General features: G+C 34.1%; 2 protein-coding genes and 1 pseudogene across 4 annotated transcripts; 1 reads left to right on the top strand and 2 right to left on the bottom strand.

Annotated features, from left to right (window-relative positions):
* Positions 1–1,600: 1,600 nt before the first annotated feature.
* On the bottom strand, positions 1,601–13,130 carry LOC100818399 (pentatricopeptide repeat-containing protein At1g79490, mitochondrial). 2 transcript variants are annotated; one of them, XM_014772032.3, is made up of 2 exons: positions 9,671–13,130; positions 1,601–8,550 (listed from the first exon to the last, which is right to left on the bottom strand). In XM_014772032.3, exon 1 carries the CDS (start codon positions 12,718–12,720, stop codon positions 10,264–10,266), a length of 2,457 nt encoding a protein of 818 aa, XP_014627518.1. In that variant the 5' UTR covers positions 12,721–13,130; the 3' UTR covers positions 1,601–8,550; positions 9,671–10,263. The 2 variants fall into 2 exon arrangements, with proteins under 2 accessions (XP_014627518.1, XP_040868913.1); XM_041012979.1 differs by having other exon boundaries at positions 1,601–2,658; positions 2,732–13,129.
* On the bottom strand, positions 3,631–4,528 carry LOC113000409 (uncharacterized mitochondrial protein AtMg00810-like). The gene is made up of 2 exons (XM_026127045.1): positions 4,411–4,528; positions 3,631–4,310 (listed from the first exon to the last, which is right to left on the bottom strand). The coding sequence occupies exons 1-2, from the start codon at positions 4,526–4,528 to the stop codon at positions 3,631–3,633; spliced, it is 798 nt and encodes a 265-aa protein (XP_025982830.1).
* Positions 13,131–17,708: 4,578 nt separating the features above from the next.
* On the top strand, positions 17,709–26,867 carry LOC100817865 (peptidyl serine alpha-galactosyltransferase-like; annotated as a pseudogene). The gene is made up of 8 exons (XR_137631.5): positions 17,709–18,226; positions 19,415–19,585; positions 19,984–20,227; positions 20,398–20,598; positions 20,895–21,370; positions 21,771–21,935; positions 22,108–22,351; positions 25,702–26,867. The product of XR_137631.5 is annotated as a peptidyl serine alpha-galactosyltransferase-like (transcript).
* The last annotated feature ends 427 nt before the right edge of the window (positions 26,868–27,294 follow it).

The following is a 27,294-nucleotide window of genomic DNA, read 5'->3' as shown; positions in this document are numbered from 1 at the left end:
TGTTTGCACCTTCTCTACTTATCTCGACTCACGCTATTGCCGCTACTTTTGCCTTTGAGTTCCGCATATGCATGAATACATTGTTACCTCTTTGGAGTTTCACATCATCAACCAGTAGAGATCAAATAAGATTGCACCACCTTTCATTGCATCTTCCCCTTCTCTATGTAGCATTATCTTGTCTCCCCTAAACATACATATACATTGTTGCACTTCCATCAACCAGTTTTGCTTTCAAAAAGAGTTAATGATTATGCTCTCTCAAGAATCTATAAATAATCCATCTATCTTCACTTTTATTTATATTAAAAATTGTCTTTCACCCTACCCTTGTTTTGCCCTATGTTGCAAGTGCTATTTTTCACAATTTTTTGACTGAAACCCCTCCTTTGAACAAAGCATCTCTTTACTAGTTAACATACCATTGGTTCTTGATTTACTACTACAACCCACACGCCGTCCACACATGCAGCCAACTCAAAACACTGCCACATGTGATCCCATACAGGGTCTTGCGCATGAAGTTCATGCACACGACGTGTGATGCATCTCCCGTGAGCATCTCACTGGTCTCCATCGTCATTACATGCCTTCATTGGTTGACCACAATCTTGGTTCATATTACATATATGCTCACGGAATATTATTTAGAATCTCGGTTCATATCCCATTTGTAACATATTATATTTATTATTAGAATATTTTATTTTCTATTAATTAATAATTGATTAATCTTATAATCAATATTGATTCTCTTTTTTATATTATAAATAACATAAGGTATGGTATATATTGACACACAACATTCAGTAAATAACACTTTTATAATAATAATAATAATAATAATAATAATAATAATAATAATAATAATAATAATAATAATAATAATAATAATAATAACTGCACATAAAAATATGTAGAAGAATCAAATTGAGAATAATGACATTCAAAGTGGTTAAATTAAAGTGAACATAAAAGAGTAAGTGGTTAAATCAAATTGTGAAACAAACCCATATATAAGAGAACGTAGAACAACAGATAATGAAAAAAAAAAAAAAAAGCAACGTAAGAGAGTAAAACAATGAAATTATTGTTCAAACCCGTAATGAAGGCAAAACTAGGGCATGAGGTCAGAAGGCAACGCAAGGTACGTGAATTGGAAGTGCAACAACATATTCGACAGGAGAAGAGATATAAAGAACGGGCTGATGCAATAAAAGTGGTGTAATTTTATTTGATCTCAACGGGTTGATGTTGCATAACTCCAGAAAGGTAATAACTTCTTCACACATATGCAAAACTCCAAAGGCAAAAGCAGCCGCACCGACGTGAGTCTATACGGTTGAAGACACGGGCATGAGTCAAGACAAATGGAGAAGGTGCGAATATCATAACAGTGTAAAAGAGATGTGATTTGTTTCCTTTTTTCAATTATTTTTTATTTGATTTAATTAAAGCAATAAAAGTAAGGTGGCAAAAACACTATTAGTTGTTTGTGTAAAGGTGCTTTACACTGACTATGTACATGATTTTTTATTTTTTTTTTCTTAAAATAGGAAAAGTTGGGAACTACTGTATAGCTAATTTGTAGGGATTCTTATCCTCTGTAAACTTTATTATTTCTCTTATTATAAATAAACCAGTATGTGTGTGGTACTGTACACACAGGTTGACACGAGATGTTTATATCCCATTGATATCTCTCACAAACCTATCGTCTTTCTTAATGTTGTGATTGAAACTGGAAAAATAACAAACACCATACATTAATCAGAAAAGAACCCAGTAATTTATCAAGCAAACATGATCAACTTGCAAGTTGCAATTGCAACCAATAATAACAAGGAAAGTAGATCAACAGAGTCCATGTTGTCTAGAATACTACCTATCCTAGTTGAATCAAATATCAACGCAGTGTATTTCAAAGAAAAACAAGAGCAATACGTTAGTTTGGGTATGATATCTCTGTACCCTTATTTATAAATTATATCAGCGCATATCAATTTATCTGCAAAACATCCAACCATGCAAGTGGAACTCTGTAAACATTGCGTGAAAATTGAATGTCAACACTAAAGAATCCCATTAAATTCTGCAGGGGTAAAGGCTTTAGAATGCAAGAACCAAAAAGCTTTTTTGAATAATTCAGGCCATTGACAAATCCCAGAATATGTAATTAAAATTGCCAAAGCACCAAACCTGACTAGTTTCAAACGTCCACTGAAAGTATCTTTTGATGTGCTTATGGTTTAGGCATAATCATGGTCACTAAAACTAGATTAAAATGTTATATTTGTACTTTTTTTATTCTCAATTTCTTATAGGTTGTCAAACACATGAACTCGAGTAAAAAAGTATATGTTGGATACGTTGGATTTTAATCCTTAATTTAACAATATTAATTCTGTAAGCAGGAGCCACAAAAATACATAAGACATATATCATAGAACCATAAAGTTGTAAGATCTACAATATGCTTGATTATTAAGAATTAGAATAAATACCTAGATTCATAGTGACATAGCAATCAAATCACGAAACATGAGTCGGACATGGAAATATTGCACAACTAGAGTCATCGTCCAACTGCTAGTACTTTTTTTGTGCAAAGAATCCCACAAACTAAAAGACAACATAAATGTTATATCCTTTTGCGTCCTGCAGCAGCTAAAGTATACGTGAGAATTGAAGCAAATCAGGACACAATATTTAACATTTGGTTAAGCCATACTTGTTTTCCGCCAGAACCCTGGGTAGCTGGACATAACACAAGCCTGTATCATCAAGCCAGAACCTTTTGATTCTTCTTGCAGCCTCAACCAGTATTCAAGCACCCAGGAAAAAAAAAAAAACAACAAACAACCAAACCAAACCAAAATTTAACTACTGTAGATGACTGAGAAATGACAACATACATAATTAAGACATTGACCAAGCCTCATCAAATTGATAATAAAGTATGGCTATGAAAGCATCCACTCTTTACACAAGAAAACAATAAAGAGCTAGTTTGGAGTCTCAAATTTAGAAGGAATAATATTTTATTTTCTCATGTCGAATTATGAGGTCATTGGACCTATATGTACATGAGTCTGCTGGCTATTTTAGGAAATATGGACAAACAAATTCTAGGGAGACAAATCCCTATAATAATGGGATTTATTCTAAATACATAATCCTAGTATTAATAGCAATATACAGCTGTGATAAAGAATAAAAATACAATCAGGGATAAAATATAAACTTCCCTAAAATACACACTAGCAATATACAGCTGTGATAAAGAATAAAAATACAATCAGGGATAAAATATAAACTTCCCTAAAATACACACTAAGTAACACGATTTTGACACTCTCCCTCAAGCTGGTGAATAAATGTTCTCCATTCCTAGCTTGGATATAATTCTTTTAAAGTTGATATAGCTCAGCCCCTTGGTGAGTATATATGCAAGTTGATTTTGAGTGGACACATATGGAGTGCAAATCAAGCCATTGTCTAGCTTTTCTTTGATAAAATGTCTGTCCACCTCAATATGTTTGGTTCTATCATGTTGCACTAGATTGTGGGCTAGACTAATTGCAGATTTATTGTGACAATATAACCTCATAGGTTCATCCCACTTTATCTTTAAGTCTTCCAATATAACTTCAGCCATAGAAGTTCACATATTCCTTGGGCCATTGCTCGAAATTTTGCTTTAGCACTTGATCTAGCTACTACACTTTGTTTTTTGCTCTTCCAAGTCACCAAGTTTCCACCAAGGAAAGTGCAGTATCCAGTAGTTGATCTCCTGTCCACAACTGACCCAACATAATCTGCATCCGTATATGCTTCAAGACTTACCCTCTTGTTTCGTTTGAACAAAATCCCTTTTCCTGGAGTCCCTTTTAAATATTGAACAATTCTAAGGACAACTTGTAAATGTACTTCCTTAGGTTGGTGCATAAATTGGCTGACTAAGCTTACAGCAAAAGCAATGTCTGGCCTAGTATGGGATAAGTAAATAAGTAAGCCTACAAGTCTCTGATACATTTCCTTGTCCACAGTAATATCCTCCTCTGCACTTCCTAACTTTATGTTTGGATCAACTGGAGTACTTGCTGGTCTGCAAGCTGTTTTACCTGTTTCTTTAAGCAAGTCAATGATGTATTTTTGTTGAGATATGAAGATTCCTTTGTTAGAATGGGCCACTTCAATTCCCAAAAAATATTTAAGTCTCCCTAATGTCTTAATCTCAAATTCTGTGGCAAGGCATTGACTTAACTCTTGTTGCTCCCTTTTGTCATCCCCAGTTACTATAATATCATCTACATACACCAGTAATACTGTTACTTCCCCTGAAACTGAATGTTTGATAAATAAAGCGTGATCACCTTGGCTATGTTTATAGCCCAAACTTGTCATAACTTTGGTGAATCTTCCAAACCATGCTCTCGGGGATTGTTTCAGCCCATATAGAGCCTTTTTTTAGCTTGCAAACAGTTCCAGTAGCAACCTGTCCATCATAACCAAAGGATAACTCCATGTATATTTCTTCTTCAAGATCTCCATGTAGGAATGCATTCTTCACATCAAACTGCTACATGTCCCAATCATGGTTTACTGCTAATGACAATATTACTCTAACCGTGTTCATCAAAACAATTGGGGCAAATGTTTCCAAGTAATCCACTCCATATGTCTGAGTGAATCCTTTGGCCACTAACCTTGTCTTGTAATGTTCAATGGTCCCATCAGCTATGTTTATGGTGTATACCCATTTGCACCTAACTGGTTTTTTTCCAGTTGGCAAAGTGGCAAGTTCCCAGGTCTTGTTCTTGTTTAACGCCTCCATTTCCACATCCATGGCTTGTTTCCATTTCCTATCAGATAATGCTTTAGATACAGAGGAGGGTGTGGGTGTAGTGTTTAGGTTTGTGAGAAAAGTTTTATGGGTAGGAGAGAATTTTTTAAAGAATAGGAAACTTGATAGAGAGTAAAGTGATTGTTGGGTGCATGTTCTAGTTCCTTTTCTAAGGGCAATGGGAAGGTGAAGGTTTTGGTTCATCTGTACTTCTGAAATTTCAGCAACAAACTCATTAGAATTATTTATAGGATTAGAAGATGTTACCTCGTGTAATGATGGTGGATCAGATTCTTGACCATGGATAGAATCCGGAATGGCCTTTTCTCTCCTTGAATATATCAGATTTTTCCCAAATTTCCCACCATTAGTCTCAAGTTGAGGTGCAGGTCCTGCTTTTGGATCAGGGGATTGTTCTGCTAAATCTAGACTTCTTTTAGTTTCAGGTACAGCAGTGCTAGTTGTCCCAATTTCAGGTCCAAATGTCATATTCGGAAGCATTAGAGGCTCATCTTCCTCTATTACATTCTCCCCCTGAAGATGAGGTTGCTTGAAGTAGCTGTCTTGTCCGTTGAAGGTGACATCCCTTGACACATAGAATCTTCTTGATGGAGGGTGAAAGCATTTGTATCCATTTTGTGTGGTTGAGTACCCCAAGAATACACACTTGACAGCCCTAGGATCCAGTTTTCCCCTTTCATTACTTTGAACATGTACAAAGGATACACACTCAAATATTCTAGGTTGGAGTTTATTTGTAGGGTCCAAGTGTGGGTAGAATGAGGATAGGGCTTGCATGGGACTTTTTGATTCTAAGATTTTTTAGGGTAACCTATTGATTAGGTAGGTGGTAGTAAGGAGGGCTTCCCCCCAAAAAATTTTAAGGACATGATTTTGAAAAAGCAAAGCTCTGATTTGGTTTAATAAGTGTCCATTTTTCCTTTCTGCAATCCCATTCTGTTGAGGTGTGTTAACACATGAAGACTCATGGGTTATCCCTTCCTTTTGACAAAAAGTGTTGAGCACAAGATTAATGTAGTCCCTGACATTGTCAAACCTAATTCTCTTAATGTTGACTCCAAATTGGTTTTTAATCATTGAGACAAACTGAATAAAATCAGAGCTAACTTCGGATTTCTGTTTTAATAAGAAAACCCAAGTCACGCGAGTACAATTATCTATGAAGGTTAAAAACCATTTAGCACCAGAGATATTAGGGACATTAGCAGGACCACATACATCAGTATGAACAAGAGAAAAAGGGAAAGAACTCATCTTATTACTAATGGAAAAGATACACGCTTGTGTTTAGCAAGCTCACACACCTCACAATGCAGACTCCCCACATTTAAATTCTTAAACAAGGAAGGAAATATCGCTTTTACAACTTGAAATGAAGGATGTCCCATCCGGCAATGGTATAGTTGAATTTTCTCTTTGCTGGTCATGGTGGATTCAGAGATGAGAGAGTGGCTCCTGGTAGGCATATTAGGATCCTTTATGTAGTACAGGCCATTCCATTCTTAGCATGTCCAATCATCCTCCCCGAGTTCTTGTTTTGTAATATACAAGAATTGCTATAAAAAAACAACATTACATGAGATATCTTTTGTGAGTTTTTGTATAGAAATCAGATTGGTTGACAGCTTAGGAACATGAAGGACATTTTTTAATGTTATGGATGGGCTTATTTGGACCTCTTCTTGTCCTGCTGCAGTTATAAGGGTTTCATCTGCTGTGGAAATTTTCTTGTTACTAGGACATGGAGAATATGTGGAGAAGTATTTGGGTAAAGGGGTCATGTGGTCTGTGGCTCCAGAATCTAATATCCAGTAGTGAGTAAATGGTGTATCTGAAACATTAAGTCCAAAAGAAAATGAAAACTTACCAGAATATGTTAAGGAGCACGTACATATAGGCTTCTCCAGTTTACTAAGGAAGGATCTTACCCTTTCTATCTCTTCATGATTTAGCTGAACAACCTCTTCGCTATGTCCAGCATTAGCAGTGTGTGCTTGCCCTTGTCCTCCCCCTTTTTTAGGACCTCCTTGCTGCCCCCATTCTTGACTTGGGGGTTTTCATGTAATTTCCAGCACTTCTCCCTTGTGTGACGTGGCTTGTTGCAGTAGGTACACCAGACTTCCTCATGTTTTTTCTCCATATTGGGAAATCCGTTTTTCTTCTGGTTAACAACTATGGTTGTTCCTCCTTCAGCTATCATTGCTGAGCTTTCAGCAGTTGGGATTTCCAGCATCAGTTCTCGCCTGCTTTCTTCACTCTGGATGATGGCTATCACTTCATTAAGTCTTGGGACTTTCTCTTTTCCCAGAATTTGGATTCGGACCTGGTCATATTCAGAATTCAAGCCTACCAAAAAATCGTAAACTCTATCTTGTTCAATGTACTCCTTAAGGATTACTGTCTTCTGAACACCTTGCTTTTATGACTCGATAGTGATCCAATTTCATCCATAGGGATTTGAGTTGATTGGCATATTCTGTGACTGATTTGTTCCCCTGTTTGGCACCCAAGGTTTTCACCTTTACATCATATATTTGTACAGCATCCTTGGCCTTAGAATAGGTTTGTTCTACTGCCTCCCAAATTTCCTTTGCTAATTTAAGGAACATACAGGTATCACTGATTTCTAGGACCATTGAATTCCACAGCCATGCCATGATCATGGAGTCTTCTTCATCCCATGATTTGAACTTGACATCCTTTTCATCAGGGGCATTATCAGTCAGGTGACTGCCCTTTCCTTTTCCCTTCAATATGGTCCTAATGAGTTGAGACCATTTAAGATAATTCTCTCCTGTTAACCGATAAGCAGAATGAATATTCTGCAATTCTCCAGCAATCTGGAATTTGTCTCCTATTTCAGGAACAAGATTCACAATTTCAGCCATGGGTGAGATCAAGGCTGCGATGAGTAATGAAGGCTGCGATAAGTTTCAAGGTTGCGCAACAATGAGGGCTGCGACTTAGGGTTTCAGGCACGGTCAGAGGCTCCTAAAGATCAGGAGCTCTGATACCATCTCAAATTTAGAAGGAATAATATTTTATTTTCTCATGTCGAATTATGAGGTCATTGGACATATATGTACATGAGTTTGCTGGCTATTTTAGGATATATGGACAACTAATTCTAGGGAGACAAATCCCTATAATTATGGGATTTATTCTAAATACATAATCCTAGTATTAATAGCAATATAGCTGTGATAAAGAATAAAAATACAATTAGGGATAAAATTTCAACTTCCCTAAAATACACACTAAGTAACACGGTTTTGACATGGAGAAACTTCTCTAAAAGCACCTGTAGGACAGTATCAGAAGAAAATTAAATAGGGAACGGAGTAGGCAGGAAATTGTTGTGAATAACTAAAATAGATATCACGAGTATATAGTCACTATTATATCCCTGTCCTGTTGATATCTCTCTCACAAACCCATCATCTTTCTTAATGTTGTGATTGAAACACAAATAATAAATACAATACATAAATAAAAGATGAACTAATTACTTCATCAAGTAAACATGATCAACTTGCAAGTTGCAGCCAATAATAGCAACAGAATCCATGCTGTCTAGCATATGACTTGATCTTATTTGAATCATATATTAACTCAGCGTACCAACAGTCAACATGGCAATATTTTTGTACCCTGTATTATATCATCAGCACATACCAATTTATCTGCAAAACATCCAACCATGCAAGCGCAACTCTATAAACATTACATGAAAATTGAATGTTAACAGTTAACACTAAAGAATCCTACTAAATTCTCGTCAAGGCTTGAGAATGCAAGAACGAAAAAGCTTTATTTAAGTTTGCAAATCCCACAATATTTATTTAAGATTGCAAAAGCACCAAAACAGATTTCTTTTAAAGGTTCTACTGAAATTAGTATTTTAGATGTGTTTATGACTTTATGGTATAGGTACAAGTACAACCATGGTCAATCAAATTTGTTTAAAATGGCATATATTAGTAGTACTTTTTGTTATTCACATAGGTTGCCAAACATATGAACTCAGTAAAAGTGTATACTTAATGAAGTCATGAAGCATAAACTAAAATAATATCACTTATGGAATATGGGATATAAAATACAGGTATATCAATTTTAAAGAGTTTTTTATAAGGAGAACCATGCCAGCCTAGGAATCCACTTTGAGATTAATTCAGAATAAGGAGGCACATGGAAGTAATCCACAGCTAGAGTGATCGTCCAACAGCTAGTACTCTTTTTTACCAAAGGATCCCACAAGCTAAAAGAAGGCATAAATGTAACTCAGAAGCATAGATTGTTTATTAACAATCATTATTCCTTCTTTGGTATGATCATTTTAAAGTCTAGGGAAACATGTCTAAGAATTAAATCCAGAACAATTATCTATAACTTTTGGGGCAATAATGTGCTGCTCTATTTACTAGCGAAATCATTCTATGACGTTTTATTACATACTGGCTAGCAAGTAGCCATCCTGTCTATTTGAAAACATTTGTGTAGTATTATTTTACGAAATTATATCAAGATGCAACTTTAGTATAACAGTTAATTCTAAAAATATTTATAAACTAGTGGTAACTAGATTCAGTATGACATTCATAACTGGATTAATTGCCAAAATGGGATATTGTCAAAGGACTCATTTATAAACTAGTGGGAACTAGATTCAGTATGACATTCATAACTAGATTAATTGCTAAAATGGGATATTGTCAAAGGACTCATGCAAAATGCCTTTGCTTAGTCTGACAAATATATCTTTCCAATTTCCATGTAACAGACATCATAATAATGTCTTACATTGTAGCCTGACCCTGATTTCCAGCTTCCAATTTTTCAGCTGTTATTCAATATCAGCATGTAATTTCCAATTCAGTGATTTCTTCTGCTAAATGCCTTTTTTTTCTTTTTCACAGGAGCCCATCCTGAAACTGAAAGGAAAAGCCACTGCCTGAAGCAGAGTCTGTCTTACCACAGGGAAAAGAGGAAAAAGAATGAAGGAAAATTTAGAGAAAGAGAATAGAATGGGAGAAGTCAAAAGAGGGCTAAGGCAAATAATTCCTCAATATTAACAATTAATTAAAACCTGAGAAATAAGAACATAATAATCCTCTAGCATGTGAACTAAACCAATTCTTATTTCACCAAGATCGAAAACCCTAATTTGACATATTGAATACCTAATCATGAAAAAGCATACTCTATGCATCTACTTCAAAAAATTTGGGGGGAAAAGAATATAAATCTTCATAGATTATATTCGAAATTCTTGAATAGTACATATCTGTTTGTAGCATCAGCTTTCAGAACATGAAGAGTGTGCGCCACTCCATGACATTGGACAAACAATAACATCTCAAACACCAGTTACTAACCGTAGATAGCAAAACTGATTACATTGCCCTGCTTGCAATGAGAGGTTTAGGAGGAGATAGAGATCTAAGTTCAGGTGCAGAACTGGGGAAAAGTATGTTTAGCTTATGCATCAGAATATCAGACCTAGATGGAATTTCATTCAGAAGAAACTGCTGAACGATTGGTTTCTTAAACCACTCCATGACAGAATCTCCTGATGCCCTAAGAACCACTTTACTCACCTCAAATGGAGACTCTACTGAGCTCAACATCTGTGCAATCACAATCTTCAGAGTTGCTCCTGTAACCAATTTTATCCGTCTTGGTACAATGCCATAATATAGCATGCGCTTTCTGAATCTATGAAGAGTATGCACTACTGCAATAAGAGCCGCTCCAACTGACAAGTTTCGAACATCAAGGGACCATGCAATATGCTGATCAAAGACTATAGCCTTAGGGAAAAGTTTATTCTCATAAGCAACCTTCCAAACACATCGAGCTCGATTTATCTGCCCCATTAGAACTAGATAATTGAGAAGAACATTGACAAAGTACTTAGCAGCTCCCTCCTCCAATTCATAATCAATACCTTGAAAGAATTCCCGGACAAAAGTTAACACTGGCTGTCCCCTATGTTCTGGGCCTGTGAAAAGTCCACACATAAAAGAGTGTGCCTTATGCTTTGTAGCACTAAGGATAGACATCAAATGCCTCTCATTTTTCTCTTCCTGACACCTAACAAGATGAGCTAAAATGGAGGTGTAAAGTATCAAATCAACTTTTGCAGCAGAGTTAACATATGTTTCCAGAAGAGGCTTGGCGGATTCAAATAACCCACTCTTCATGCATGACTCAAACAACTGCCTGATAATAAAATTATTGGTTCTGATCCCTGATGAACCCATGAAACGCAGCCACCTCAAAGCTAGATCAACCGAACCTTCCTTAATATAAACCATCAAAATATCACTAGCTGTGACATCCACAGAATATCCCATGGCCTTCATTTCAAGTAGAATTTTGGCAGCCACATCAACCAGCTTCTTATTAGCCAGAAGAGTTAAAAGGACAGTATAAGTACTTAGGCCAGGCCTCAAACCTGCATTAGTCATTGAATTGTACAGTTTCATGGCAGGATCAATTTGTCCAGATGCAGCATGCATTTCCAAGAGACAAGCATACGTAGATGGGGTGGGTAGAAATCCCGCTTTCTCCATATCTAAAAATGTAGACATAGCAATTTCAAGCTTCCCTGATTTCGCATGGGATTCAATGATCAAAGTATACAAGCCAAAGTTGGGCCTGAACCCTGCCATCCTCATTTCATCCCAAAGCCTTAGAGCAGTTTCTAACTTTCCAGACTTAACATAAGATTCAATCAAAGAAACATATATAGTAGGGGGAGGCTTGTACCCATAACCTCGCATCTCCATGTAAACTTTCATTGCACTGTCCAACCTCCCCGCCTTCCCCATTGAATCAACAAGCGATGCAAACACGTTCAAACCCGGCCGAAAACCTCTCACTTTCATCTCTTGGAAGAGTTTGAAAGCAGCATCAAGACGCCCTGACTTTGCCAAGTTCGGTATCATCAATTCATACGTGGAACCATCCAACGAACAACCGGCTTTCTCCATGCTCTCATACATCTCAAACGCCTTATAAGGCAAACCCTTATTCAAAAACAAAGTAATGAGCGAATTATACGTCTCGGTATCAACTTTGCAACCAGCATTCAGTATCTTCTTAAAGCAGCAAAACGACACCTCCAACTTCTCCGCCTTAGCCAAGTACCGAATCACCCGATTACATGCCGCAAACAACGAAACCCCATCAGCCGAATCGCCAACCATCTCATCAAACAACAACTGAATCCCCTCGAAATCCCTCTTCTGGTTCAACCCATCAAACAACATGACATAACAATCATCACTAGGTACATACCAAGCCTGCCTCTTGGCCCACCTAAACAAACTCAAACAAGCATCAACATCACCAACAACCTTCAATGCTTGAGCAATGTGAGTCATGTTAGGCACAAACTGCAGTTTGTCCAACTGGGTATCCAATTCTGGACCCCACTTCCACCTCTTCACAACCTCAACAATTTTGGCCACAGCCAAGGCATTCACAAAGGGCTTCTTCACCTCACCAACCATCACATGATCATCAACACCAGGCTCAACAGACCTAACACCCTTACCCTTGTAAATAACCCCACCAGATTCATCCAAGTACTCAATTTCCTCAGTCCACTCCTTAGCCCCACCACTGTCATGGCAGTAACATCTCATGATTCTCATCCCCACAAGGTTTGAACCATTGCACAAACGTGGGGTGGAGGGGAATCTCCATGGAGGGGACAAAAACGTAAACTTTTGGGTAAAGGGTGGTGGGGAAACGAAGGAATAAGCGCGAGAGAGAAGAGAGAATTGATGGGTGAGTTTGTAGAGATTGGTAGCAGAAGAAAGCAAATGGCGATTATAAATCATTGAACAATGTGAAGAAGGGAGAAATAACAGAGCGAAATGAATTTGCTTACACCGTTTGTGTTCCTATGTTGTAGTCGCAGGTTCTAGTGTTCTACAACGCTTAAACCCTGAGATTGGTTTCGGAGGGTGCCAGCGAGACTTCAATTCAATTTCTTCGCCTCTTTCTCTCTCTCTCTTCTCTCTCAGTTTTATTTTTATTTGTTTGTTTTTTAGGTGTATTTGACATTTTTTAAGGCACTCAGGAAAAAAAAAATTGTTGAAGGAAAGAATTCTTTATTTTCGTAAACAATAGTATTTTGGTTCTTGTAGTTCAACTTTTTTTTCATTTTTCGTTACTATATATTTTTTTCTTTCTAAAATGTAATTTTAATCCTTATATTTTACTCAAATTATGTTCATAATTTATGTTCTCTATAAAAAAAAATAGAAATATTTGATGTCTTATTTTTCAAAATTAAAGATTTTGGTTCAACCCAAAATTTTAGGACATTCACGAATAATAAGAAAATATTTACAACTAAATTTGTACCTGACACTATAGTATTAGGTTTTTTTTTAATTACTAATTTGATTAGTAAATCACTTAATTTAATAAGAATTTGATTAAAATTATTAATTATTAAAAAAACTCCTTAAATAAGTTAAGAATTTAATGGAAAAAAAAAATAAATATTAGGGTATCATGTCAATGATTTAGTGGTCAACATTTTTTTATTAATGGCCAACACCACAAATTTGATGATTGAATAAAAATCCTTGACCAAATATCTCTATTTTTATAGGAGGCAAAATTGCAGATTGAGTAAAATAAAATAACAAAAATTTTATTTTAACCAAATTGTAGGCTATGGTGTACCTGACTTGGGACAAGGGCTCTTTCAAGTTTACTTATTTGAGGAGATGGTTGTTGAGGAGTACGAGATAACATAGGTTTATTAGCTTTTCCACTCACATGAAAAAGGTCATCAGCACATCTATGCATGCCCTAGAGCAATATTAATACACAAAAATCACAAGTGCACAATGTCGCCAAGTAAAAAAATCATTATTTCCACCTAGGATGTGTATTAGGATATGTGAAATTGTAATTTAAATAGAATTAAAATGAATGAAATTAGATTTAAAATTGAGAATTGATTGTAGAAAAAATGCGAAATTTAGAAATTAGTTATAGAAATAGGAAAACAATTTATAGGATTAAAATTCAATAATCAAAACCTTGTAGGATTGGATTTCATGCTATGACAATTAATAAAATAATTTAACTACTCTTGTGTTCTTATAAGTTCTTATTGAAGGCAAATCAATCTAAGGTAATCTTGTGTCCTCTTTCAAGATATGAAAAGTGTGTCTAATCAAATTTACCTCTACTCTCATGGTGATTTTGCTTAATTAGACATTTTAAGTTATGTGTTAATTATTTATTCCCCTTAGGGTTTAACCTACTGTCGTGGTTTTACAGTCAAGTTTCTCCAAATAGTTATGATGTATTTGGTTCTCTTTTTAGTACTTCCCAAAATCCCTAAAACATATATATGTCAAACATAGGCCAAATTTGCCTAACAAGATAATTGCAATAGGAGGAAATCAACGAGAAAAAAATTCACATAAAGGTAAAATTAAAATTACTTAATTTAATAAATCATAGGGCTAATGCCCAATCCCCAAAAACAAAAAATAAGACTACTTGTAGGTAGCCATGAAAGTAAAACAAACAAACAAAAGAGAAGATTCAAACCATAAGGGGGAGAGTGATCAAGAGCACGCAATTCATTGTCCTCCAAGCTATCTCTAAACAAAGTTGGAAACCCTAAAACAGTATCTAAAAAACATATTTAAAGAATGAACAAAAAAGAGTTCAAGCCCAAATAAAGTAAAAAAAACACATACAAGTTTTTTTCGTAGAGTTTGTTGCACAATTGTTCATTTTTTTCACATGATCATGTGAATTGTTGTCCACCAAAAAACCATATAATTTTTTTTGGCATGGTAGTGCAATTCTTCCTAGGCTTCCAATGAGTTTCTTTTTGCCTCCATAAGACCTCCAAAGCTCCAAAAGTCAAACTGCATGATTCGTAATGCATCAAATAACCCTTAGGGCACCTCTAATCATGGGAAAATCCTCTCCTGAAACACAAAACACCAAGAGTGTAACAAGTTCAAGAAAATGGAGAAAAAGACATATAAATCGGCAAACACTAAGTTCTAAATGACAAACAAAGCAGAAAAATCTATGACCATGAGATGTTGGAAACTTGACAATCAACTACTCTTGATATAATTTTTCTTCCTATCTATTTATGAATATTATATCTGCATCTTCTTTTCTCATGCTTAATATTATTAGTCATGGTTTGATCACCCATTTGCATGGTAAGTTTTAAGGGCAACATTATGAAACATTATTTTCTAATAGATCTGGAAAATGATATCTAAATACAGTCGTCATTAGGGATATGTTGATATTTGTTTAACCTGTTATACATCTCTATTCATAGGAGTTGAGAGAGAAAATAGATAAATTAAGCTCTTTCATGCGGGGAATCAAAGTTAGAATATATGCAAATGTAAATTAAAATAATTATAAATAGAAAAAAATCATTAACATTACATCAAAGAGTAGTTCTAGTAGACTAAGTTTTTAATATTCTCATCTTCTAATTTTACTTCTACAATATTATTGGACTCTCTAATTTCTTCTGTCTTTAATTAATTAATTTAAATTCTTGTTTAATTTTTTTCTCTTACTTGATTAATTTTCTGTCAATTTAAATTACCATTTTTCTCATAATCTTTTCAAGTCAATTTTATTTAACTTTTTTTATTAATAAAATATTCATCTACTTAAGTACAAACAAAGTTATTGTGAATTCGACACTCAAACTTCTATTTTAACTTTGGACAAATTAATGCACTTGTCAATCCATCAACAATCATCCTATTTGATGGATTTGTTAACTTTACAATAGTTACCTAAAATATTACATCAACGAAGAATTTTGATTAGTTGACAAAATATTTCTTTTACACCCACAATATATAGAGATTAAACTTTTTCTATTATCTAAATTTATCACATTTTACATTACATATAAATAATTATTTTCATCTCTCATATTTATGTTTTTTATATAGTTATGCCAAAATATTTTCCTAAAATTAAAGAAAATGCAACGTTATCTTAATAAAAGTTAAAAGGAATAAATTTTCCTTCTAAATTAGGGAAAAAGTAAAGTGCAAGTTATCACGTACAATAATAATGGATTTAATGAATAGGCAAACGAACGATAAATGACGACGCCTCATTCATTAGGCTAAGAGAATATTTTTTATCTTCCTCTTCCTAACCAGGTGACAGTCGAGACCAAGATATACGAAAAAAATGAAAAATCCTTTCTTTTTGCCCAACAAAACAAGAAAAAAACTTCAACGCATTGAAGATTCAACAAACACACAACATATTTCACATGCGTGTATAGTAATAGTAGGGCAAACACTATTTTTTTTTCAAATTTACTAAATGGGTTAAAATTTAAATTTAAAGAGATAAATTATATTATAAGTTAAGATTTTTGAATTGAAAGTCATAAATTATTTTAATTTTTTTATTTTCATCATTAGAACCATAAAGAATTTTATGACTTCAATTTTTATTTTATTTTAAACATGACTTTAAAGTTATAATGAAATTTTTTTCATTGAAGTTGTAAATTATTCTACGAGTTCAATTTTTTTGGCATGTAAGTTAATTTTTTAAAAATAGTAAATACTTTTTATTTTAATTATTTAATGAATTAATGTATGTTTCTTTAGTTTTATTTAATATATTTTTATACTTTTTTCTAATGTTAAGGATTATTTTTTTTATAAATTAAAAAAATGATACAAAAGACTTAAATTTAATTAAAAACATTAAAATGTACTACATATTTTTTTTAATAAAAATATTAAATAGACATAAAAAAATGTTGATTGTGTAAAATGGAATGACATAATTGTAATAATTATCATAAGTTTATGACTAATATTGTTTCTATCTTTTAATTTTATGCTTATGTGTAATTTGTATTGTTGATTTTTATATTAATATATTATATTTTTTTATTTTAATAAGTACTTTTATTAGTAAGTTATTTTCTGTTATCAATATTAAAATAATTCATAAAATAAAAAAAATTAATTATGAAATTATTAATTATAAAAATTAATTAATTTTTTAAAAAACTTATATTATTTGATAAATTAAATGTTAATATTAGTAACAAAATATTTTAATATTTTGATATTTTTGTTAAACAAAATACATTTTTAATATTTTTATTTAAATTTAAGTTTTTTAAATACTTTTTAATTTATAAAAAAATAATAATCCTTAACATTAATAAAAAATATAAAACTATATTAAGTAAAATAATATAAAAATATTAAATATTTTTTTTTTAAAATATAGAAAATATTAAATAAAAATTAATAAAATATAGATTAACTCATTAAATAATTAAAATAAAAAATTATTTTCAATTTTTTTAAAAAAAGATCTTAGGTTAAAAAATTTGAAGTGATAAAATAATTTACGACTTCAATAAAAGAAGAAAATAAATTTATTACGACTTTAATATTGTGTGAAAAAACTCTTATAACTTTAAAGTTGTGTTAAAAAAATAAAAAATAAAAAATGTAAATTTTTTTATAACTTTACTAAAAAAATAATAATAAAAATTGTAAAACAGTTTAGGACTTTTGGTTTAAAAGTCATAAATTATCTTATAAATTATCCCTTTCAAAACATTAATTTAAATTTTATTTCCATTTACTAAATTTGAAAAAAAAAATTCCCCTTTTGATCGTTTGCCTTAATGGTATGCACTAAGTACCAACTGCACTTAACACTCGCACTTTCCAGATTCGTTCCCACATTAATTATTACTTAATTTTATTATTGATCTGTTATCATATTAAAATCACAAATTAGTATTAAATTAAAATCACACATTATACTACAAAACAACACCTTCCCTTCCTCCAATCCCATCCCATAACATCCCATCTCAAATTATTATAATTGTTTATCAAAACTTCGAATTTTGACTCCAGCTTTGCGAGCTCAGCGTGGGGTGAGTGAGATCAGAGTCATGACATGAAATTCGGATCTTTGAGGGAATACCCATTTGGTTTCTGACCCTGAAATCGAGTTTGGATGGGGAAAGTTTGGATTTTGATGGTGTTTATGTTGGTGCGTATGGTTAGCAATGTTGAAGGGGCAAGGAAGCACCCATCATCAGCGAAGAGGATCCACACTCTGTTCTCTGTGGAATGTCAGAACTATTTCGACTGGCAAACGGTGGGGCTGATGAACAGTTACAGGAAGGCCAAGCAGCCTGGACCAATCACAAGGCTCCTCAGTTGCACTGATGAGGAGAAGAACAATTACAAAAGGGATGCATTTTGGCACCCACCCTTTGAGGTTGCCCTTTTATGAAGTAGACCCCCCCAAAACTGGTGACTGGTAACAAAAACTAATAATAGTTATAGTTTGTTAGTTTTTTTTTTTTTGTTAGTGGAGAGATTTAAACCCACGTCTCCCCTGTTCGGTTCTCCTTTTATCACCAAGCCAACCTTAAAACTCATAAAATAGTAATAGTTGTAGTAATCAGTGTTGCAAAGTTAATTTTTTTCTTGGGGGGTGGCGGGATAGTTGGAAGGAGAAATGTTAGCTGCAGTTTCATTGGTGTTTTTGCCTTTTTTGGTGGTGTTCTCTAATTGGAATTGGAGTTTTACTTTGGTAATTCGTGTAATGAAGGTTTGTATTAAAGGTCAACACAGATTACTGAGGCAAAGGTTCGATTTTGATTAGAAAACAACACCAAAAACACCTATGGGACTTCATTTAAGTTTTGTCCTTCTTGGAATTTGGAGTGTGGATTGTGGATTGGTTTGTGTGGTCTGTTGTGGAGTGAGGTCAATGGCACTAGCTTTGGTTCTTGTTGTCCAATGTATGTTGATTAGTTACTAGGACAGTTTTTAACTCTGCGTGATGTGTTGCTGTGTGTAGTTGTGTAGCACTTGCTGCTGTTGATCTTTTCTTAGGCATGTCCAGGGGCTGGATCTGTGAATTCTTGAAACTTTGTCTTTGTGTAGATAATGGGGGTAGGTGTGGTGGCTGGATTTTTCTGTGAATTTAGCTGTGGATTAGTGTGTTACTATAGTTGTGATTGCTATTTTGACTTGTGAGGCTGGCAAGAAGTTTTCTGATGTCAACAATATTCACTTGATGCTCTTGCTTCATTATGAAAATATTTCTGCCAGTATTTTGGCATTGTGTAAGGGGCCATTGGATTTGAGAAAATGTTTTTTGTTTTCATTTTCTGTTTTCACTTTGTATCATGATTTCAAAAGTTTATGCGGAAAAAAGTGAGAACAAAAACCATTAAAAAAAATTTATTCAGTGTTTCCTAGACAAAGATTTGAAAAATGGAAACAAAGTAAAAACAAAAGTTGAAAACAGAAAATGTTTTTTCAAACCACCAAAGCCGCTAGATGTTTGTTCTTTCCCATATCATATCACCCCTTTTAGAGTGTTTTGAATTTTAAAATGTCCCTTTGACAAATACAACATGTGCCTATCTTATTACAAAAGCAGAACCATTTGCTGAAGATATCAGGACGAAAAATAAATCTTCTATCCACTATGCAGGTACCCTGCAATAAACAAACCTGCTGGGGTTGTACACTGGCTTAAACATAGTAAGGAGGCAAAAAATGTTGATTGGGTTGTCATTCTGGATGCAGACATGATAATCCGAGGGCCAATTATACCTTGGGAACTTGGTGCAGAGAAAGGAAGACCTGTTGCAGCATATTATGGGTATTCACTAATTTTTTACTTGTTTCTTTTTCACTCCTTTTCTTTTAGTGATGTAGTGTAAGCCGCTAGACATTTACCCATCACTTCCATTTCAGATATTTTTGGAAGGAGGCTAATGGACTAATACAGCTTACATTTAGCTATTAACAATTTATAACAATATGGAAATTCTGGATGCCTTAGCCTTTTTCTACATTTACGTTGGTCATAATGCATTCACTCGACGATATGAATCAGGGAATAGGTTTTTTTTAATGCACAAGCTAGAGAGCTTTTCTTGAAGTTATGAAACTTGATTAAATCTCTTAAAGGAGTACTTATATCTTGTATTTCATATTAGTGTTTCTTTCCTTGGCTCACCATTGAAACTTGCTATATATTCTATATTATTTCTCCAGGTACTTAATAGGTTGTGACAACAGTTTGGCTAAATTGCACACGAAACACCCAGAACTATGTGACAAAGTTGGTGGGCTTTTGGCCTTTCATATAGATGACCTGCGAGTTTTTGCCCCCTTGTGGCTTTCAAAAACCGAAGAAGTACGGGAAGATAGGGCTCACTGGGCGACAAACATAACTGGTGACATCTATGGGAAAGGATGGATCAGTGAGATGTATGGATATTCTTTTGGTGCTGCAGAAGTGAGTTCAATGCCTTAACACGATTTTTTGTTTCAGGAATTATAAACTATATACCTACTGTAACTCTGTGCCAACTGTCTAGCACTTCATTTTAGTGTTTAACTATTCAGTTTTCACAAATTATTTTGCATGTTTTCTTCTGTCCTCCCCTTTGGGCTCTCCCTTCACAGGTTGGACTTCGGCATAAAATCAATGATAACTTAATGATCTACCCAGGTTATGTTCCTCGTGAGGGAATTGAGCCGATTCTTCTTCACTATGGGTTGCCATTTAGTGTTGGGAATTGGTCATTCAATAAACTGGCTCACCATGATGACGGAATTGTATATGAATGTAACCAGCTCTTTCCAGAACCTCCTTACCCAAAAGAGGTATGTAAACAATTATACTTGTTTAAGGAAACTCACAGTGGTAGAAAAAACAGGTTTTTTCCCCTCATGGTGTGATCGTCTTGTGGGAGAATAAATTCCTGTGTTATAGAAAAGCATGTGTGTTGCATTAATACTTTGTCATTTGTTAATAAGCAAGCATATATTCCCATGACCTATGCATTTATAATACTCAGCATTTTAACTTCATCTTTTAGTCCAAATATACTGAATTTATGCAAATAAATATGGCATCAGGTTTTTCCAGTTTTGCTGAAATTGGAAAGTATTTATTGCAGGTAAGACAGTTGGAACTTGATCCTAATCGAAGGCGAGGACTATTTCTAAGCTTAGAGTGCATAAACATTATAAATGAAGGTCTTTTATTACAACATGCAGCAAATGGTTGCCCTAAACCAACATGGTCTAAATACTTGAGCTTTTTGAAAAGCAAAGCTTATGCAGAACTAACTCAGCCAAAATATGTGAATCCTGCTACTTTACAAATGATGGAGGATATCAAAGAAGAACATGTCGATGATGGTGCTGGAAAGCCACATCCCAAAATCCATACCATTTTTTCCACAGAATGCACCACGTACTTTGATTGGCAGACTGTAGGACTTATGCACAGTTTCCGTAGAAGTGGACAGCCTGGAAATATCACTAGACTTCTCAGCTGCTCTGATGAGGACTTACAGCAGTATAAAGGCCATGATCTGGCTCCCACACATTATGTCCCTTCTATGAGTCGACATCCATTAACAGGAGATTGGTAAAAGAAAATTTTCTGTTTCTTTCAATTTTCAATTCCATTATGTGAACTATTCAGTTATTGCCTGTTATTTCTGCACTGACATTTACTGCATGATTAGGACAACTTTATGTGATGATCATAAATTGTGCTTGATTTGATGTCTTAAAATTAAGGTTCTGGTTCTGGGTGTAGTCTATGAGTGTTATGATTTAAAAGTTAAATTGTGAAACTTAAATTTAACTTATTTTTTTTAATACTGTAAAACTTCTGCCTTATGTTTGCTATAATATACAAGATACCTCATGCTTCAACCTGTATCCTGCAGTTATTAAGAGCCTACAACTTTTCAATGCTTTGTGTGGTCTACTGATTTATACTATAGGTTAAAAAACGTGATAGTGTGTCTGTTTTATTTTAGGTACCCAGCAATTAATAAACCAGCTGCAGTCCTTCACTGGCTTAATCATGTAAATATTGATGCTGAATTCATAGTGATTCTTGATGCGGATATGATCTTGAGAGGCCCAATAACACCATGGGAGTTCAAAGCTGCTCGTGGTCGTCCTGTTTCAACTCCCTATGAGTAAGCTTAGTGAATTTGATTTATTTTTATGTTATCTGTTATTGTTGATATTAATGCAATGTTGTTGACTGCAATTGGCATGTACAGTACATACATGTTTCTGCTGATGTCTGTTTTATCTTGTGTATTCAGCATGATGACTCATTTATATGTTTTAATCTTTATATGCTAGCTACCTTATCGGCTGTGATAATGAGCTTGCAAAATTGCATACTAGCCATCCTGAGGCTTGTGACAAGGTTGGTGGTGTAATCATTATGCATATTGATGATCTCCGGAAATTCGCTATGCTATGGCTGCATAAAACTGAGGAGGTCCGAGCTGATAGAGCTCATTATGCAAGAAATATAACAGGAGACATATATGAATCTGGGTGGATTAGTGAGATGTATGGTTACTCATTTGGTGCAGCAGAGGTATTTTCTTTTTACATTCTTATCATGCATACTGAGCTTACATGTTTATATGATTATGGGTGGCATAGTATTAGAGTTTAGATATATAACCTCTTTCAGTTCTAGACCCTTTGCAGCCTTTTCAATTAATGCTGACCTTTGGCTCTTAGACGGGAGATGGTGTCCTATTGTCATTTGCTAGCTACTTGCTCTGTAACTTGTTCTACCCTTCAAGGAAGCCAGGACAAATATGAGCATCAACCCTTTGGCTTTCAGTCGAGTGGCCATCACATCTATTCTAGGAACAAATCAAATCCCAATTTTCAGTTATAGCTATTTGAGTGATTTCGCTTTTATGATTATGAATTTTTTTTGTTTTTTCCACACACAAGTGAATCAGACTCATGTAATAAGACAAACACAAAATTGAACATAGATTAGTTTTTTTGGATGTCAAAAACTCTAATCATCATCATCATCATATATATATATATATATATATATATATTGTAGAAATTAGTTAACATGATATGTTCAAACACATAAAAAATAATTTTCTTTGGATATATTAGAAGGATATGAGTAGATTTCCCACAAATAAAGCCTTAAATTAAACATAAACTGTTGTGGGGTAAATGGACCTTTATTTTCATCTTGTAGGAAGAGCTAAACTTCATGAATTTAGGGTATGGCTTGCTATAGCATCTTAAACAATAAGCCCCTCCCTAAAGGAGGAGGGAACTCCTTATAAATCACAAATGTCTTTCATGATTTGGTGAACGGCTGAAGCCATGATCACTAGGTTGATAGGAGACATGTGCTCCCAAAAAGACTACCAGGGTTCTGTGATGGTGTGCCTGCTTGCTATCAATGTTTTAAATTCCTTAAACAAATTGATCGTCTTTCAATGGTAGCTGGATCTATCTCTGCCAAATAAAGAAAGAAGCATAGCTAAAATATGTTTTAGGTCTCTAATAAATTAAAAAATTGTGTTTGCTTTTGCATTGAGTCTCTAACAAAACAATTTTACTTTTGGTCCTTGACACCTTTTTTTAATCCCTGATAAATTAACAAACTTTGTGTTTGCTCCCTGATAAAAAAAAATTCATTTGTTATTAGTCCTTTTGAAGAAGACTAATAACAAATGAAAAAGTTTATCAGGGAGCAAACACAAAATTCTCTAATTTATAGGGACTAAAAAAAAGTGCCAAGAACTGAAAACAAATTTTTTGTTTTATCAAGGAGCAAAAAGCGAAGAAATTATTAGGGAGAAAACACAAAATTTGGATATTTATTAGGGATCAAAAACATATTTTAGCCTAAAATTATTAATAAATATTTTTGTGGAACTTTTTATTTATTAAATAATTATTTATTAGAAGTTAGATATTTAAATATTGTATAAAAAAAAATTTCGGCCCCCCCTTGATGCATTCCTGAATCTGTCCCTGATCCTAGCATAGGCAATTGAAGTAAAAGCTTTGCTGCTATTCCTTAAGAAAGGGTCAGACACTTTTCCCTACTTCTGGGAGCAGAACAAAATAATTTTTGTTTTAAGAGTTTTTCTGACAATATTGAATCTTGATGTTCTGACTGAAGATTAAGGTTAGATCTGCCTGAATTTCAAGTAGTCAAGTTCCCTTGAGCATTTTAGATGTTTCATCTTTTCTCTAGTTTCTTGTAGGTATACCAATGTGTGTCTGAATTTTGTCTTGCCACCAGGAATTGCAATTAAGTAAGTTTTTGTTTTTAGTTTGTAATTTCTCATGCATTGTAGAGTGGCTACTGTAATTGAGAAGTTTGCAGGGCTCATCTCGAGTTTAGATTATAACTTGATGATGCTTGGACATTATAACTTGTAGAATAATATAACATGAATTCTTCCAGGATACGACTTTGAGAATAATAATTCTGTTGTTCTATGATATGCAAACAGGAAGCTTTTCCAAGCAGCACCAGTTTCTTCATTCATTAAAAAATAAACTAATAAATAGATAATAAATGCTTAGATGTAAAGGTATACAGTGTGAATGATTACAATTTTAAAGGCCTTGATCTAAATAAAATTAATGAAGCAAAGAAAATATCATCTTATCACTAGCTTGAAAATGCCAACTTTTCATGGCTTTCTATTTCTAAACAAAGCCAATTGTTCAGCCCATATAAACAAGTGTAATTGGCAAAACCTAGTTTACCTTGAAAATTTTCTTTCATTCGAGCATCTAGGGGAAGTGTTTGATCCTCTTAAGCATGCATACCATTTTGGTGCCTTGTTTTTGTGTTGATTTCATGTCTGATGTGTCCTCATGCTGATTTCAATTTATGTATGTTTTGGGTTCCAAGTTCCAACATAGCAGGACACAACATAGAAATGGCTTGGTCCCATGACTATTTAAAAGAAAAAGAAAAACAGAGGTTGTGTCTGTTCTAAACAATTTTGCAATTTTCAATAATAAAAAGGAGAATGCCTTCAAAAAAATAATAAAAAGGAGAATAAGACAGGATTGCTTGAGTAATGCTTGTATGAGCACAATGTCTATACGCATCAACACATTGTCAATCGAAAGTTTAAGATGTACTAAAATAATATCAAAATCTGATGAAGTTAGGTTGAATTCATTTTATTATCCTGATTATTGATTGATTGTACCAGTTGGCACTTACACAAGAATTGTTTGAATTGCTTTTGTCATGTACCAATTCCATTTTCTCCTATATGAAAATATATTAAGATATCGTAAATCTTGAAGCTTATACACACACATACACACTGTATGTTGCGTTGCATGTCAATGTTCACGCTCCATAGGTTTGATGCTTTCAGTTACACAAAAGTGTTATAGGCTGTACTTCAGTTAACTACATTTGGACGAAGGTGAAGCTAATGTTAACTGTTGAATGATGACTGAACAGGGAGAGTTCTAGCTGATTACAAATAAAATAATGAAAGACTAGTAGAAACCATAGTCAGGATATGAAAAAGCATGTCTAATATATAAGTAAATACAAACCATATGTGGTTGTATTGATCTGTTATCTAGTGATAATGTTTCCTCTATTATGAAAGGACATTGAGGGCCTTATCTATTTGTAAGGGAAGTGCTTTCTTCATTATGCACATTCTATTATTGGCTCTTATTCTCAAGGGAGTGAACAAAATTAAGTCTTATGGTGTCCACTTTCGGGTGAGTTGTTCAGGACACAGTTGTGGGCTTGAATGAACATTAATTTTCATTCCCTAATCCCTTTCATGCTGCTACGTGTGTTTCTCTTTCATGGTGTATCGCACTACATTGTTTCTTACTTCCTCTTTAATGTTTGAAAAATATTTCACTGCTGTAACGGTGTAACCAGTTCTTTTATTGATGCAGTTGAAATTAAGGCATACTGTAAACAATGAGATACTGATATACCCGGGATATGTTCCTGTACCGGGTGTCAAGTATAGAGTCTTTCATTACGGATTGCGATTCAGTGTTGGGAATTGGAGCTTTGACAAAGCAGACTGGCGCAACGTTGATGTAGTCAACAAATGCTGGGCCAAGTTCCCAGACCCACCAGATTCCTCACCAGTTGATCCGGCAAACAATGAGGATTTACAGCGAGATCTGCTCAGCATTGAATGCGCTAAGATGTTGAACGAGGCACTGAATCTGCACCACCAGAAAAGGTGTTCTAGTGATAATTCCTTGTCAACATCAAAAGAGGAGGAGAAAAAGGAGGAAGGTGGAGTCTCAAGGGTCAGCAACATAGATGCAAATGATGATTCAATAAGCAATAATATCTCAACAAACCGATTGGAGGAATCAACGGATGTTCGGAAAGATGAGGTGCCTAGTTCTTTCAGGTTTTGGGTGATATGCTTGTGGGCATTTTCTGGAGTAGGTTTCTTGGTTGTCATTTTTGTGGTGTATTCAGGTCATAGAAGAAGAGGAACAAGGTTAAAACATGGTAGAAGGAGAAGAAGCTTGCATACAGGATTCATGGAAACAAATGGCCGTGACCGGCATAGTCGCGGTGTCGAGGTTCCTCTGTAGACAGTGCTCCTTTTCTTTTTTAATGGTGTAAAGCTGATGGTCAGAATTTTAAGATTTTCAAGCAAGGATCGCAAATTGAAGGTTAAAAGGCATGAAAACTTGAGTGATTCTGTGTGACATCATTTATGCAAAGCAAGTTATTCTGACCCTCAAAGAGGCTTCCCATTTTTTGATATTGTCAATGAACATTAATGATTGAGAAATTTGCAAAGGGAAAATAATCTTCTGTTCTTTAATTTGAGATTGTTTGTACTATTTTGTACCCAGAGAACATAAGATCTTAGCAATGTATAACAAGGGATTGGATTATCCTGCAGCATAGGTGAGGGAAGTGTATACTTCTCTTTCTCATTTTTATACCTTGTGATAGCAAAGACAATTTATGAGTGCTGACATATTTAGTCTTTGATGTAACTTTTTTTTATGGATCTTATCCCTCTCAACACTTGCTGTAAAGACTCACTTATATAATAAAATCAGGTTATGTAACTTATGTTGAATTTAGACTTTGCCAACCAACTATTCTAGATTAATTTGTCAAAAAAAAAAAAAACTATTCTAGATTAATTGTTGTATGCATATGCATGCATGGGTTGCTAGTCCATCCCAGCATACTAGATAATCCGTCACAATCTGATTTTGATCTTGGAGAAAAATAATTAACGGATATTTTTATTAATTATTTCAAAATTTAGGTAAATATCATATGGAGCTCATTATTTTTTTTTTTAACATGGCTGAGACTTTGTGTCATCTCAGGTTTGCTTTGATTATCATTTTTATTATCCGTTGGAATTGAAAATAATATCGAAGGATTTACAATACCAACACACACTCTGCTTCGATTATCTTTTTACAACAAAATTTTACAAACTAACCTTTGGTGAATTATTTTATGGTATGTTTAAAGAAGTTTTTTCTCGTAGT

The sequence above is a fragment of the Glycine max genome, chromosome 19 (assembly GCF_000004515.6).
Source record: "Glycine max cultivar Williams 82 chromosome 19, Glycine_max_v4.0, whole genome shotgun sequence".
Taxonomy (NCBI): Eukaryota; Viridiplantae; Streptophyta; class Magnoliopsida; order Fabales; family Fabaceae; genus Glycine; species Glycine max.
Note: the sequence above shows the minus strand (reverse complement) of the source record. Positions and strands in the feature narration are given on the sequence as shown.